The sequence below is a fragment of the Arvicola amphibius genome, chromosome 15 (assembly GCF_903992535.2).
Source record: "Arvicola amphibius chromosome 15, mArvAmp1.2, whole genome shotgun sequence".
In the NCBI taxonomy this organism is placed as follows: Eukaryota; Metazoa; Chordata; class Mammalia; order Rodentia; family Cricetidae; genus Arvicola; species Arvicola amphibius.
Window position 1 is genome coordinate 34,513,953 of NC_052061.1, and position 14,881 is coordinate 34,528,833.

Consider the following 14,881-nt stretch of genomic DNA (forward strand, 5'->3'; position numbering starts at 1 on the left):
ACTCAAGTATTTCTCACAGTGAGGCTCTGGGCCTGAGCAGAGAAACTCTACTGCTTCAAGTTGAAGTTTGCTTTTCTGCTGGTTGAGGCCAGACCTGGGGTATCTGATGTTGCTCTCACTGTCTCATCCTTAAGGCAGGGGTCACCCTACTTAGTGTGTATAAGCCTCAAGACAATGGCTTCTTAACCCTTACACTCACATTCTAGAATGGTGTCTGAAAGATAAAGGGAATGAGAACCTAAGACGAAGATGAATATATGCCTTGTCATTCGTATTTAATCCAGGAAGCAGAGTCAGCGGCCTGCCATGCTGTGGTGTGTTGTGTGTTCGGACTGTCTCCTGCTAGTATTAGGTCAGAGGAAGGACATGGAAGGACATGGATAGAAACACAGAACAGGGGATTTTTCCCGGAGCTGGAGAGCTAGAGAGAGTTTGGACCACCTCTCAGGTGCTGGAGAACTTATGTTAGAGCCCATGCCTGAGTGCCACCTGGAAGCTTTCAGATTGATATCTAGGTTGTCACTAACATTCTGAAAACACTTATGCCATGACACATGGGGCCAGACTCCTGGTAGGTGAGATTTTGGCTCTGTGAAAGTCCCTGTTCCTGACAAGGTCAGAGGAAGGATGGAACCTCCCCCAGCCTAGCCCACAGTAGAGTTATGACTGGTAACTGTCCTTCCTCCATTCCTTCTCTTGGCTTATTTTTTTTTTTCTCCTCTTGTATTTTACAGATTGGCTCACTACTGCCAACTCCGAGATGTCCAGACCTTGGCTATGTTGTGCAGCGTGTTTGAAGCCCAGTCCCGGCCTCAGGGGTTACCAAACCCTTTCGGGCCTTTCCCTAACCGTTCTTCTAACCTTATGGTGTCCCACAGTCGATACGTAAGCTCATGGTTTTCTGGCTTCCCTTGAGGTCTGTTTTTTCCTCACATGTCACTTTGAAATGGGATGGTGTTTGATGCTAGTGTGTGTTCCTCTTCCTTCTAGCCCAGCTTTACCTCCTCGGGGTCCTGCTCCAGCATGTCAGACCCAGGGTTCAACACCGGTGGCTGGAACATAGGTTGGTGAGGGAATGGCACAGCCCACATTGTACTTTGGCTATTCCTGAGGCTTGGAGAAGGCTGTTCATATGAGAAGTTTAGTTGGGGCATAATAGGGTTTTTTTTTTTTTTTTTGTATCCTAATAATAGGTTTCTCTGCTCACATAGTAAGCCAGATCAAGCCGAATAGAAAAAGTATAAGAAAAGGTTTATTTAAGTAAAGCAATTCCAAGGTGGGTTCTCCAGTTCCATGGATCGAGGCTGGAGAAGCCACCGGGAGGATTCAGGGGGAGTAGGTCAGTGTGTGGATGGGGACCAGGGTGCAGGTTGTGGCGTTACAGAGGGGGAGGGGATAGAGAAGGAGAGAGGCAGTAGGAGAAGGGAGAGGAGAGAAGAAGGTGGCTAAGGAGCGAAGGTTGGCTCTCAGCCTTTGTCCTGGACGGGGAAGGAAAAGGGAAGGGTGGGTAAAGGAAAGAAGATTGGCCACTAAGTGGAGCCTGTGGCAGTGTAGGGGGGTAGAGGTAGGCAGGGTTCAGGGGAGGGGCAGGGATGCCAGTGGCTCAGGTGTGCTCAGGGTCCAAGTCCTCAGATAAAAGGAAGTCTGAAGGTGCTGCAGCCCTAGCCAACAAAACCTGGGCCGTTGAGTGCTGACGACAGAGGGAGGGGCAGGCGCAGAAACCAAAAACGCTGGATGTAAGAGAATCCGACCACTTGTTCATGTGCTGCCGGTAGAAATTCTCAAGATCATGAAAGATAGTAAAGACAAGAGTTCCCTCCGGTGGCCATCTTGACAGGTTATATCAAGAGTGTACTGAGGCCAGGTCACAAAGCCAAAGAAAACCCAGCATTTTGGGTGTATGGTATGAGACAGCCACAATTTGGATAAATTTCACAGGAGACGCCCCAGGGTGACCGAGGATTGGTTTTAGACCTGGCGTTGCCCATCTCTGGACCTGTGCTAGAGACCGAAGACTAGAGACCGAAGACTAGGGCCAGGAACCCCACGCAGTGGCCTGGGGTCGAGCAGTGGGGGTGGGTATCCTTTGGGAAGGACATCTCCTAACACAGAGGTCCCCTGGGACATAGTGTGTCTCTGCTTCAGGACTGACCAGCTTGCCCTGGCATGGCCACAGCTTGGCAGGGGATCCTGAGGATCCTGGACCTGGAGAAAGGTACCCAGTACCTTTGTAGGTGGTGGCTGGGAAACGGTGACTTACTCCTAGTCGAAAGTTGATCCCATCTGGGGAGAGAAAGCTAAAGGGAGAAGGGTGGCCCCCATGTGGCCGAAGAACCTGGTCCCACTCAGCAGGAAGGCTCAAGTCCTCCTGGGTTTTCGGCATCAAGATAATGGGTTTTCTGTACCCAGATAATAGGTTTCTCTGCCTATGCAGTAAGCCAGATCAAGCCTAATTGAAAAAGTAAAAGAACAGGTTATTTTGAGCAAAGCAACTATTGGGTGAGCCCTCCAGCCCTAGAGACTGAGGCTGGAGAAGCCACACAGCTGAACTAAAGCAGGGGACTGTATGACCTGTAGTAAAGGGATGAGGGCATGTCCACCACAAGCTGAGATTGTGCCAAGTGTGGTCAAAACCTGGAATGCTTAGGTGGGCACTTGGGCGGCAAAAGAGGAGGAAGTTGCAGTAGTCACCAGGAATGCGGAACTGGGCTTTTTGGCACCTTTTCTTTGTTGGAGACTCTCTGACAGGAGTGTGGGTCTTCCAGATGATGAGGGACGAGCTGGAGGTTCCACCCAAAGGTGCACACATTCTTCTCTGGCTCTCATTGCTTTCCATTCAGCGGACAGGGCAGTGTCGGCTCACGGCCTGACATTGCATGTTGAATATACTCGTGTCTGGGAGGTCACTGTGCTACTCTGGGCTGCTGGAGAGGCTGCAGTGGGACTTACCTATCCCATAAAGCCCAGTGCTTACCCTTCCTCCTCCACATCCCCTTTTTTCCACTATCATCTACCACATCACGTCATCCATTTCTTCCCATGATTCCTTTTAGTGGACAGAAATAAAACAGCTCAATGACCATGATCTTAATTTTCTTGATTATAAAAGTGGAACAGGAGCCGGGCGGTGGTGGCGCGCTCCTTTAACCCTAGCACTCGGGAGGCAGAGGCAGGCGGATCTCTGTGAGTTTGAGACCAACCTGGTCAACAGAGCAAGTTCCAGGACAGCCAGTACTGTTATATAGAAAAACCTTGTCTCAGGAAAACAAAACAAAAACAAACAAAGAAACAAAAAAACACCAAGAACATGAGCCAGCTGTAGTAATACATACCCGTAATCCCAACTTCTCAGGAGTCTGAGGCCTGCTTGGGCAACATAGCAAGACATTACATTTTAGAAAATAATCCTAGCACTCAGGAAGTGAAGGCAAGAGGATTGAGAATTTAAGGTTAGCCTGGGCTACATAGAGAGATCTGTCTCTCTACACACACACACACACACACACACACACACACACACACACTCCTACCCAAGAACATATATATCTACTACATGTCCTGTAAAGAAGAATAAACAAAAAGTATCAGAGAAAAAAAAAACAGCAATGATTGATATCTCCACGTCTCTCACTTAATAACATCTGCTAACATTTGAGAACATTTTCTTCTTCTCCCCCTCTTTGTGTGTGTGTGTATGGGTGGGTAGTTATTTGAGTTATGCTATTTTGTATCTGCTTTTAATTTTATCATGAGCATTTTCTCGTGTCATTTAGCATTTTGATAACAGATCGTTGCATTACATTCTGCTATATCATTAAGCTGTAATTTGCTTAGCTATCATGTGTACTTAATTACCAGGTTCTCTTGGTGATAAGTGCCTGGACACAGAGGGATGCCCAGGGAAGAGCAGTGTAGGACTCCCTTCCTCAGTCTTCAGTTTCACATACTTTGTTTCCAGAGAATAGAGTGGATGTTTACCGGGGTGTGGGAGATGGGAGGGGCTTCCTATTTCCTGTGCCTTCTCTGACGTCCATATTCCCTTCTCTTTTGCTTTTCTTTAGCGGGAAGAGAGACAGAACACGTGTCTTCACCTTGGGGAGAGTCTTCTCCAGAAGAACTCCGCTTTGGGAGTCTAACCTACAGTGACCCCCGGGAGCGGGAGCGCGACCAGCATGATAAAAACAAAAGGTAACCAGCCACCTTGCCCAACTGTAGCTGCAGAATTCACGACTTTAGAGTCAAGCTTTGAGAAGATGGCATTTAATAGAAATGCCGTTAGGGACTGCTTTTCTCTTAAAGGAGCTAACGGAACCTTTTGGGTTTATCCAGACTGCTGGACCCTGCCAATACCCAGCAGTTTGATGACTTTAAGAAGTGCTACGGAGAGATCCTCTACCGCTGGGGTCTGAGAGAGAAGCGAGCAGAAGTGCTGAAGTTTGTGTCCTGCCCCCCTGACCCTCACAAAGGAATTGGTGAATATGGATGTTTTTCTTTTCCTGCCACTGTCTGGAAGGCCCTATGCCCTAATTTGCTTGTAGGTTTGGAAGGTTGAGCTTCTCATTTATAGGTAGAATATTTTGAAGCATGTGAGCCTTTTCTAAGCTTCTGCAGACCTTGCATTTTACAGCAGGATTCACTCTCTATCAGTGGTGTCTTAGACATAGTAAATGATTATCCACGTTTTCAGCTTCCGGGTATCAACCCTGGTGAGCACAGTGGAACCCGTGTCAGAGGAGAGGGGAAAATTGATCAATTAAACATTGTAGTAACTATACTGTGGCTGGAGAGATGGCGCAGGGCTTAAGAGCACTGGTTGTTCTAGAGGACCTGAGGCCAATTCCTGTCACTCACATGGTGGCTCACGTTGGTCTATAACTTCACCTGGAGGCTCCGAAGCCATCTTCAGGCTTCTGTGGGCACTGCATACATATGACACACAAAATTACATGTCGGCAGAACAGCCACACACATAAAATACCTTTTTTAAGGGGTAGTCTCAGTATGGTTTGCTATAAACTGGAGACGGACTGAGGAAGAGAAAGATAGCTTTGATGATTCCTGGGTTTCCAGCTAATGTACTGAAAGACAACAATCTTATACTGCCATAGAAACAAATGGAAGGACACTGGAATTCAGAATTGCCTGTGTGCGCGTGCGTGCGTGCGTGCGTGCGTGCGTGCGTGCGTGTGTGTGTGTAGACGGCAGTCTGGAGAATTCACACAGTCTGTTAGATCTGAATCTGGGTCTCAGGAGAGATTGTATTCAGCTAGAGCTGGTATTTTGGGGATCTTCATTATACAGTTGGTATGTAAGCCTATTAGTGACACACCTCAGCCAGGAAGAAGAGGCAGGGGAATGTCTCTGAGTTTGAAGCCAGCTAGCGGGATACATAATAAGACTTTGTTTAAAAAAAAAAGGTGTATTTATCTGGGAGCTGAGGCTGGAAAGGAAGAATATAGGGAACACAGTCTTCCCTGGTCTAGCCTGGACTCTGAGAGAAATCAGTGCTTGGCGTTGCATCCAAGATGAAGATGGAGAGCTAAGGCCAAGATGAGACACCAGTTAGACTGGTGAGAAGTCACACTCCATGGAGGAAATGGAGCAGAGCTTTCCTTACAGGAAGAAAGAGGAAGACTTCCAGAGGGAGTGGTCTGGCCACACATTTCCCCTTTTTCCCTCAGACCTTAGCAAGTGTCTGTATAGAGAGTTTTTGAAAAGGTGTTAATTGCACAAGGAGAAGTAATATTGGCAATAAATCTTAGGAGCTGGGAAATGGACAAGTTGTCGGTAGGTGACTTCTAAGGCCCGAGTAAAGCACACCCTGAAGATTTAGTCAGAAAAACAGGCCAAACCCTGCCATGGCTTAGGGATCAGGGGCATCTTAATTCTCTGGGAGGGGCTCAAAGATGAAATGCTGGTTTTGTTTGATGGCCCTTGAAGGATCCTCGAGATTCCTCTAATCGTTTATAGAACAGGTCATGACCCCAACAGAAAACTGTAAGCTTATTTTGCAGAGAAGAGAAACACGTTTGCAGTTTGGATGGGTCCACTTCCATAATGAATGCAAAGAGGCTGGGGACCCAGAGGAGACCCAGAAGCTCCCAGAAAGAGAAAAGAGTTCCAGTGTGAAGCATGAGGAATATAGATGGCATCAACTCTGAGGGTTGACCCTGGCTACTAGATGACCAGGCAGCAGGCTCTCCAGAATTTTCAGGAAAAGAATTTCTAACCTGGAATTTGGAACCCAAGTGATCAGCCATGTACGAGGTAAACTTCGGGTGTACCTAGGAAACAGGTCTAGATTCAGTCCCGGAACTGAAGGAGTCAGTGTTGATGGAGAATACTCACTGTGACGGACCTAGACATGGGCCCGTGCAGACAGGTGCTCCAGGAGCTGCCGCCCAGGAGACAAAGTTGAAAAAAATTGAATGTATTTCACAGTTGAGTATATTTATAGAAGACGCAGACATTTGAGGGACAGTTTGGAGATGAATTATTGATAAGTACATAGCAAGCTAAGCAAATGAAAGAATGAGGCAGTTACTAATTCTGGGAAAAACAAAATGTGCAAGAAAGAGAAAGTGTCATAGAACATGGCTTGAATAATGTTCACTTAGGTAAATAATGTATGAGCCAAAGGTGGTCTAGCCAAAACAGCTGGGGGGAGAGCGCCAGGTGGTGCTGTGTGTGGTAGGGAGACTGCAGGAGAGAAGAGTTACCACTCTGGGAAGCCATCAGACAGTGCCTGAATATGGTACTCAAGAATTAGCTTTGTGTCCAGCATGGTGGTGCAAATCTCTAATCCCAGCATTTGCCATGCAGAGGTGGGCCGGTCTCTGAGTTCTAGACCAACCTGGACTACATAGTAAGTTCCCAGCCAGCCAGGGCTACATAGAAAAACCCTGTCTCAAAAACAAAAACAAAAACAAACAAAAAACCAAGAATAGAACAAAAACAAAATAGCTTTATGCCCACCTTGACAGCACAGACACTAAAATAGGAAGCTCTATATAAGGTTAGCCTGCCCCTGCCCAAGGAACACACATACTCATGAAGCATTTATGGCTTATTATTGTAGATGGAGGCTGCTTGTTCATTTCCCAGCCACCCAGACCCAAAAACTCACACAGAAACTGTATTAATTACAACAATGACTCAGGCATATTTCTAGGTATCTCTTACATCTTGAATTAACCCATTTCTATTAATCTGTATATTGCCACAAGGCTGTGACTTAGCAGGAAGGTTCTGGATCCTTCTCCTTCGGCAGCTACATGGTGTCTCCTTGACTCTGCCTAGTCTCTCTCTATATCTCTCTTAGGATTTCCTGCCTGGCTTTATTCTTCTAAGCCATTGGCTGAAACAGCTTCTTTATTAACCAATGGTAATAAAACATATTCACAGCATATAGAGGGGAATCCCACATCATCCTCCCCTTTTCTGTCTAAATAAAAGGAAGGTTTTAAATTTAACATAGTAAAATTACATACACAAAACAATTATCAAGCAGGAATTATAGTTACAATATTTAGTTCATTTACATTTGGCAAATTAAGAAAAATACTCTATCATATCCTTGTGAGTCTGAAGTTTTATATCTAGTTTATCTTTTATCATAACTAAGGAAAACTATAAATAAAACTATTCTTCAACTCCATCAATGACTCCAGAAGGATATAATATTACCTAAGTAAACAGAAAGTGCATGTAAGCAACTTCCAAAGCTCTAGAGTTGACTGAGCCATCTTGCCGCTGGACAGTCACCCTAAGTTCTTCTGTAACAGTGGGGCATCCATCTTCAGCGTATCGGCCCATAATGCCTGGCAGACTTTTCCGTGAAATTTGAAAGACTGTTTAGCCTATATTGGCAGTTTGTCAGTCACTTTCTTCTGTGTCCTACAAAATGTCTGGCAGTCTCTTTCATGAAGCAGGAACCCTGAGGACTGTCTGACCTTCTTTAGGCAAGTTCAGTCACTTTTCTCTGGGTCCTGCACGGCCAGCTCGTACAGCACACCATCGAGCAGTCCAGGCAAGAGCATTGTCTTGCCTTGTCACTTTGAAGGCAAACTCCATAACAAATTTCTTCAGTGCCCATCAACCTCTTTGAAGTAATTGGTGTTTCCAGAAGCAGACATGTCTCACTGTCGAGAAAAGTCTCAAAAAATCTTAAAACATTTTAAATGCCATATTCTGTATGTCTTTGAACAGTTTGAAGAACATATATCCGTCTGAAATATATCTCTATATATCTAGAAAATCTAATGTGACTACAAGTTTGACTGTTACAGATGATTATCTGTTAATTCATATACATTACATTTTTAAATGAGCTGCACAAACATATAATTCTTAAACAAGAGCAGAAATACATATACACAGTGTAACAAAATTGACCTTAAATCTGTATCAATAGGCCAAGATCCATACCAATGCAAAATATTCATCTCTATGTCATATCCCCCTTTTAATGAAAACAAACATTTATAAACAAGCAATTATGGGAATTTGGGCATTGTTTTCTCCAAACTGCCTCCTGCTGTTTGTTGGGCTAAGTATTTTTAGGATTCACAGAGACCTTTCAGGGGGTTCTTGTTCTACCAAACTACATTAGCCTGGAAGGAATCCATAGGTTCTCATCTTGTAGGGTTTTTGTTTGTTTGTTTGTTTGTTTGTTTGTTTTTGAGACAGGGTTTCTCTGTAGCTTTGAAGCCTATCCTGGAGCTAGCTCTTGTAGACCAGGCTGGCCTTGAACTCACAGAGATCTGTCTGCCTCTGCCTCCCGAGTGCTGGGATTAAAGGCATGGGTCACCACTGCCCGGCCTCAGGTTCTCATCTTCTGTGGAAACAAGCAGAGCCTCTTAAGCAACATATCCTTAGGCCCAAATTTTGAAGTCAAGTTACCTTTATGTTGATTTAACTTAGCAACCCCAGAATCAAATGTCTCTTTAGTCAAAAAATTCAAAGAACACATAATAATATGCATAATCCAGACTCTCTGTGTATTTTCCATCTTTAAGTGGCTTCTTTTTCTTTACTCCTTTAATCTATGACTATCTGTACTTTTATATTACTTTTAGTGTCTCTTTAAAGACTTCTTTTTATAACTGTCTCTACTCTTTTTCCTCTTTCTCCCAAATTTACATACATTTTAAAAATATTCTGTGACCCTCTCAGAGGTTTATTTATGTCTGAATCTCTCTTTATTGTGTATCTTTATTGTGTAATCATTTCTGACCAGGAGCGCCTTTTAAAAAAAATGCTAAGCAGTCATGGCTAGGACCAACTCTGTGGCCCTGCCTGTTTGTTCCACCCAGTCTAACCTGGCAGATTCATGTTCACCATTTCTGAGGGCCATGCACACTGCCCCAGCTTCATGGATGCAGCAGGTCTATGTCGCCATTAAGCAATTTGTAACAAGCTGCTCACAGACCCCATTTAAGTGCTCCCTAACAGAACCAGCATGAACCAGGAAGCCAGCTCTTAAAGGAGCCACACAGTTTTTGCTGCTAATGCAGAGTTAGGAAGCCATCTTCCCCCCCCCCCCCCACCCCCCGAGACAGGGTTTCTCTGTACCTTTGGAGCCTGTCCTGGAACTTGTTCTTATAGACTAGGCTAGCCTCCAACTCACAGAGATTCACTCACTTCTGCCTCCCGAGTGCTGGGATTAAAGGCATGCGCCACCACTGCCCTGGCAGGAAACCATCTCTTAAAGGAATCTTGCTTCTACTTGCCCCTAGCAAACAGAGCCCACCTGAGAAAATGCTGCTACCAAGAAACTGTGCTTAACTCTGTTCTTTTGCATCTAAAATTCCTTCCCAAACTCTCTCAGGTTTTTTGTAGGTGTAGTTGCCCTATGTTGGAGTGCTGTTTTGATGTGGGATTTTCCTCTGTATGCTGTGAATACACTTTATTACCATTGGTTAATAAAGAAGCTGTTTCGGCCAATAGCTTAGAAGAATAAAGTCAGGCGGGAAATCTGAGCAGAGATATATAGAGAGAGTAGGCAGAGTCAAGGAGACACCATTGTAGCTGCCGAAGGAGGACCCAGAACCTTCCCGCTAAGTCTCAACCTTGTGGCAATACACAGATTAATAGAAATGGGTTAATTCAAGATGTAAGAGATACCTAGAAATATGCCTGAGTCATTGGCTGAACAGTGTTGTAATTAATACAGCTTTTGTGTAATGATTCGGGTCTGAGCAGTTGGGAAATGAACGAACAGCCTCTGTTTACATATTATTTTGTTTTTGCAGGGAGGCATTTAGGGGTGTTTGGGAATTGAAGCTGTGTCTCTCTACATAACCCTGGCTGTCCTAGAACTCACTATGTAGACCAGGCTGGCCTTGAACTCACAGAGATCTGCCTGCCTCTGTTTCCTGAGTGCTGGGATTAAAGGCGTGTGCCACCACACTTGGCTGTATTTCCTTGTTCTAGTTAATATTTCATGGAGATGCTTGAACATCAGTGTTTATTGCAGCATGATTTATAATAGCTAAATTATGCACCCAGCCTAGGTCTCCATCAACAGAGGAGTTAATAAAGGAAATATGGTGTATGTGCACAGTGGAATCGTATTTGTCCATCAGGAATGAAATTGTGTCATTTGCGGGGAAATGATGCAACTGGAGATTATGCTTTTAAGTGAACTGATTCCATCTTTAAAAAGTATCACATGTTGTCTCTGACTTGTGGATTCTAGATCTTAATGTACATAAATTCATGTATGTATATGACATGACAGTCTAAGAGAGGAAGGAGAGGGGTTGGGAGGAAAGGGGAGGGGAGGGAAAAGGGGTGGGATAGGCTCAAAGTACATCCTATATTTACATGAGTGTCCTTACGAAACACAGATTCATTTGCAATGAGTATGGGGTTGCTTTATAAAGCAGTCTTTAGCCGTGAGACGGTAAAGGAAATGGTGGGATGAGTAGGCGAGATTTCCTCTAGGGAGTGGCCGGAATGCTTAGGCTTTGATGAAATACATAAAATTGTTTGACTCTGTATGTTGCATGTGTCTCTAGTTTCCACTTGAGAAAACAAACCAGAGAAACGTTTGTAAGTATAGATAATAAATAGCAAAGTTATTTTAGTAAGGTATACCAAGGTGTACATGCTTGAAGAAATACAGATACAGAATTCTATTTTGACAATGTATTAATTTTTTTCAGAGCATCTAAATACAGGAAAGAGTACCAGGAAGATATTTATGCTAGCCTAGAATAATTTGTCTTTTAAAATTAGTTCTCAGGAAAACATCTGCATCATGGAGATATAGAACTGATGTCAGTTGTCAGTCAGGCAAACCCATGTTGGCACCTCCTGCTCGGAAGCACTGTGCAAGACTGTGCAGGCGACACAGAGAAATAGATGTGGGTGGTATGTGTGTATGCGTGCAGTTCAGAGGGCCTGGAATAGAAGACAGATAAATGATAGTCAAAACTTAGTATTGCCAGGTGTAGGAATGCACACCTGTAATCCTAGAACTTGGGAGGCAGAGGCAGAAGGATCAGGAGCGCAAGGCCAGCTTCAGCTCCATATCAGTTTGACAGCATATTGGTCTACAGGAGACCCTGTCTCAAAAAGTCAAAACAAAAACCTTAACAAACAAAAGCAGAATTAATGCATATCCTAGTACCAATAAAGACAATGTCACAGGATTGTAGAAAGGGAGCAGGAGGCTTATGAAAGAAGCTCACAGGCAAAAGCATCAGTGGAAGCTGTGATTGCAAATATACACAGGAGTCAGTTCATCTGAGTTTGGAGGAACTAGCTGCCCAGGTACAGGGCACAGCAAACATTGGAAGACAACAGTTACCTTCCTGTTCTGTCTGTAAGAGTCATCAGATCTGCAGACACCACACAAAATCCACCAACTCAGCCACATGTGGTGGCCCGTACCTGTACTGTGCACCCTGGCGTCTTGGTGGCTGGGGCGTCTGCTGCCAGCCTGTGTTCTGTAGCAAGGTCAGTGTCAGTTCAGAGCAGAGACAGACGCACCAGGAAAGGAGGGAGGCGCCTGGTCTAGGATGAGTTTGTTTCCTTAGGGATAATTCCCTCCTTAAAAATTCAGATCTGCCCACATAAGTTCCTTTAAATTAAAAAATTACTTATTCTTACCTAATTATATTTTTAAATTCTGGTTCTTTTTTTAAGATTAAAAAAATTATGTGTATATGCCTGCCTGAGTTTACGTAAACCACATGTTGGAGACTAGAAGGGGGCATTAGACCCTTGAGACTGGAGGTACACGTGGTTGTGAGAACTCCATGTGGTGTGCAGAACCAAAGGCAGGTCCTCTGGAAGAGCAGCAAGTACTCTTAACCACTGAGCCGTCTCTCCAGCTCTCCTCTAAATAATTGCTTTTTTATTAAAAAGCAAAGGCAGGAGCTGGCAAGATGGTTTAGTGTGTAAAGTTGCTTGCCATCAAGCTTGAAAACCTGAGTCCTAGTCCCTCTCTGGACCTACATGGTGCAAAGAAAGAACCAAATCACAAGTTGTCCTCTGACCTCTACGCCCATGCACATATACTCAAATAAATGTGATAAGAAAACCAAAGCTATTTTAAAACAGTAGGAGACAGTTTGCATGACACACGACCATTATTTGGGGCAGTTTTATAGATGTGGTCACTCGTAAACGACTGCTATGGTCTTCTTGTCCTTATGGTTCCCTGCGATGTGATTTTAGAATCCGTAATAAGAACTATTATTGGATCCTTTTCTCTTCCTGAATTCTAGAGGGCTAAATGTAATTAGATGCCATTAAAGCATGTTTTATTTCAATTTATTTAAGTATAACTTAAGATGAAGGATAACGATGGAGAAAGGAAATAAGATTTTCTTTCCTTATATATTTAATTTCTTTTTCCAAGACAGGGTTTCTCTGTAGCTCTGGAGCCTGTCTTAGAACTTGTTCTGTAGACCAGATTGGCCTTGAACTCGCAGAGATCCACCTGCCTCTGTCTCTCGAGTGCTGGGCTTAAAAGGCGTGCGCCAACATCACCCGACTATAGTTTAAATTTGATAAAGATTTATTTTCATTTATGTTCATGAGTGTTTTGGCTGAATGTATATTTGTGGTTTTAGCAACCAGGTGGGTGCTGGGGACTAAACCCAGGTCCTTAGTAAAACACAGATGCTCTACACTGCTGAGCCATCCTCTCCAGGTCCGATTGTTCAAACTGTCAGAAGGAAGGAGAGGAGCCATCAACCTCCAGAAATCTGAAGAAGTGGTAGTGAAGATGAAGGGGTCCCCCAGCCCCATTTAAAGGCTTCTGTTTGCTCAGCGAAGTTAGAAGAGAGAACAGCAGACAACAGCCAAGGCGTGTGGGAGAAATTTGCAGTGTGGCAGTGAGCCAAGGGAGCAGTGTGAGGAAGGCAGGAGCAGCAGGGTTATACCGTGCCTGGGCTCTACCGATGCATGTAAAGTGGAACACACCTTTCAGTGGGGACCTTCAGGTGGCTTTGCTCCCTGGCGCAGATGTGCAGTGGGCAGGTGGTATGGCTGTCAGGGTTTCAGTTGGCCCAGGTGGGGAAATGATCTGCGTAAATTTGTAAAAGCAGGAACATGAAATTAGTGCAGGTGCTCCAGGCTGGCCAAAGAAGACCGTGAAACCAGAAAAGGCAGGTAGATCGAGGAGGCGGAGGTGTGGACTAGAGAGAGCTGAAAGGACAGCTGTTCAGGAATCCGGGAGGTGGATTTTTTGAGATACAAGAATCCTGTTAAGAAATGGAAGAAGATGGCAACCCAAGACTGGAAGTCTTCCGTGTGCATGTGCATGTGTGTGTGCATCTGTAGAAAGACTAGAAGTCTTCCATGTGCGTGTGCATCTGTAGAAAGACTGGAAGTCTTCCGTGTGCATGTGCATGTGTGTGTGCATCTGTAGAAAGACTAGAAGTCTTCCATGTGCGTGTGCATCTGTAGAAAGACTGGAAGTCTTCCGTGTGCACGTGTGTGTGTGTCTGTAGAAAGACTGGAAGTCTTCCATATGCACGTGTGTGTGTGTCTGTAGAAAGACTGGAAGTCTTCCGTGTGCATGTGCGTGCATGTCTATAGAAAGACTAGAAGTCTTCCGTGTGCACATGCGTGCATGTCTGTAGAAAGACTAGAAGTCTTCCATGTGCATAGAGATGTAAAGGTGCAACGACCCTCTGCTGCAAAGCACTGGGTTTCCCACAGGACCTCAGAGAGCCAAATGCTGCCTGTGCCCCCTGCCCTCATCCTAGTAGTAAAGACAGCTCCTAGTTAGTAGAACTATCTGGATTATGGGAGTTCTATCATTTAAAAAAGAAAATTGACCTTCCAGACCTGGTGACCCATACCTTTAATCTAGCTCTCAAGAGACAGAAGCAAGCAGATCTCTGGCCTGCCTGGTCTACAAAGCAAATTTCAGGACAGCCACAGCAACACAGAGAAACCTTGTCTGGGGGGAGAAAATGAAGGAAGGGAGGGAGGGGCTTGAAGAGATATCCTAGTCAGTAAAATGCCTGCCACATAAGCAAGCTTGTGTCCCAAACACCCAAGTAAAAATCCAGTGTGATGACACACGTGACCTCACTACTGGGGCTGAGGAAGTTGGGGGTCCTCTCTTGCTGGCCAGCCAGTCTAGCCACTGTTTTGAAAATAATGGGATGAAGAAAGATAGACACCTGACATTGGCATCGGCCCTGACATAAACAAGGGCACATATACCTGCACTCACACATATATTCAAACTCACACGTGCAGTACACGCTCATACATGGAAATAAACAAAAAAGCAGAGCTGTTTGCCCATCGTGCAATAAACCCCAGGTTCGAGCAATTCTCTAGCACCACATAAAACTGGGCATGGTGGTTTATACTTGTAATCACAGAACTCAGTAGGATAAGAAGTTCAAAA

General features: G+C 44.7%; 1 protein-coding gene across 2 annotated transcripts in view; it reads left to right on the top strand.

Moving 5' to 3' along the window:
* The window catches only part of Wdr59 (WD repeat domain 59), a 75,455-nt gene that overhangs the window by 58,818 nt on the left and 1,756 nt on the right, over positions 1–14,881 (top strand). For both annotated transcript variants that reach the window (XM_038312257.1, XM_038312258.1), the window contains 4 exons: positions 735–885; positions 991–1,063; positions 4,062–4,188; positions 4,330–4,472. In XM_038312257.1, the coding sequence (XP_038168185.1) occupies positions 735–885; positions 991–1,063; positions 4,062–4,188; positions 4,330–4,472 (494 nt within the window). The remainder of the gene's footprint in view (positions 1–734; positions 886–990; positions 1,064–4,061; positions 4,189–4,329; positions 4,473–14,881) is intronic.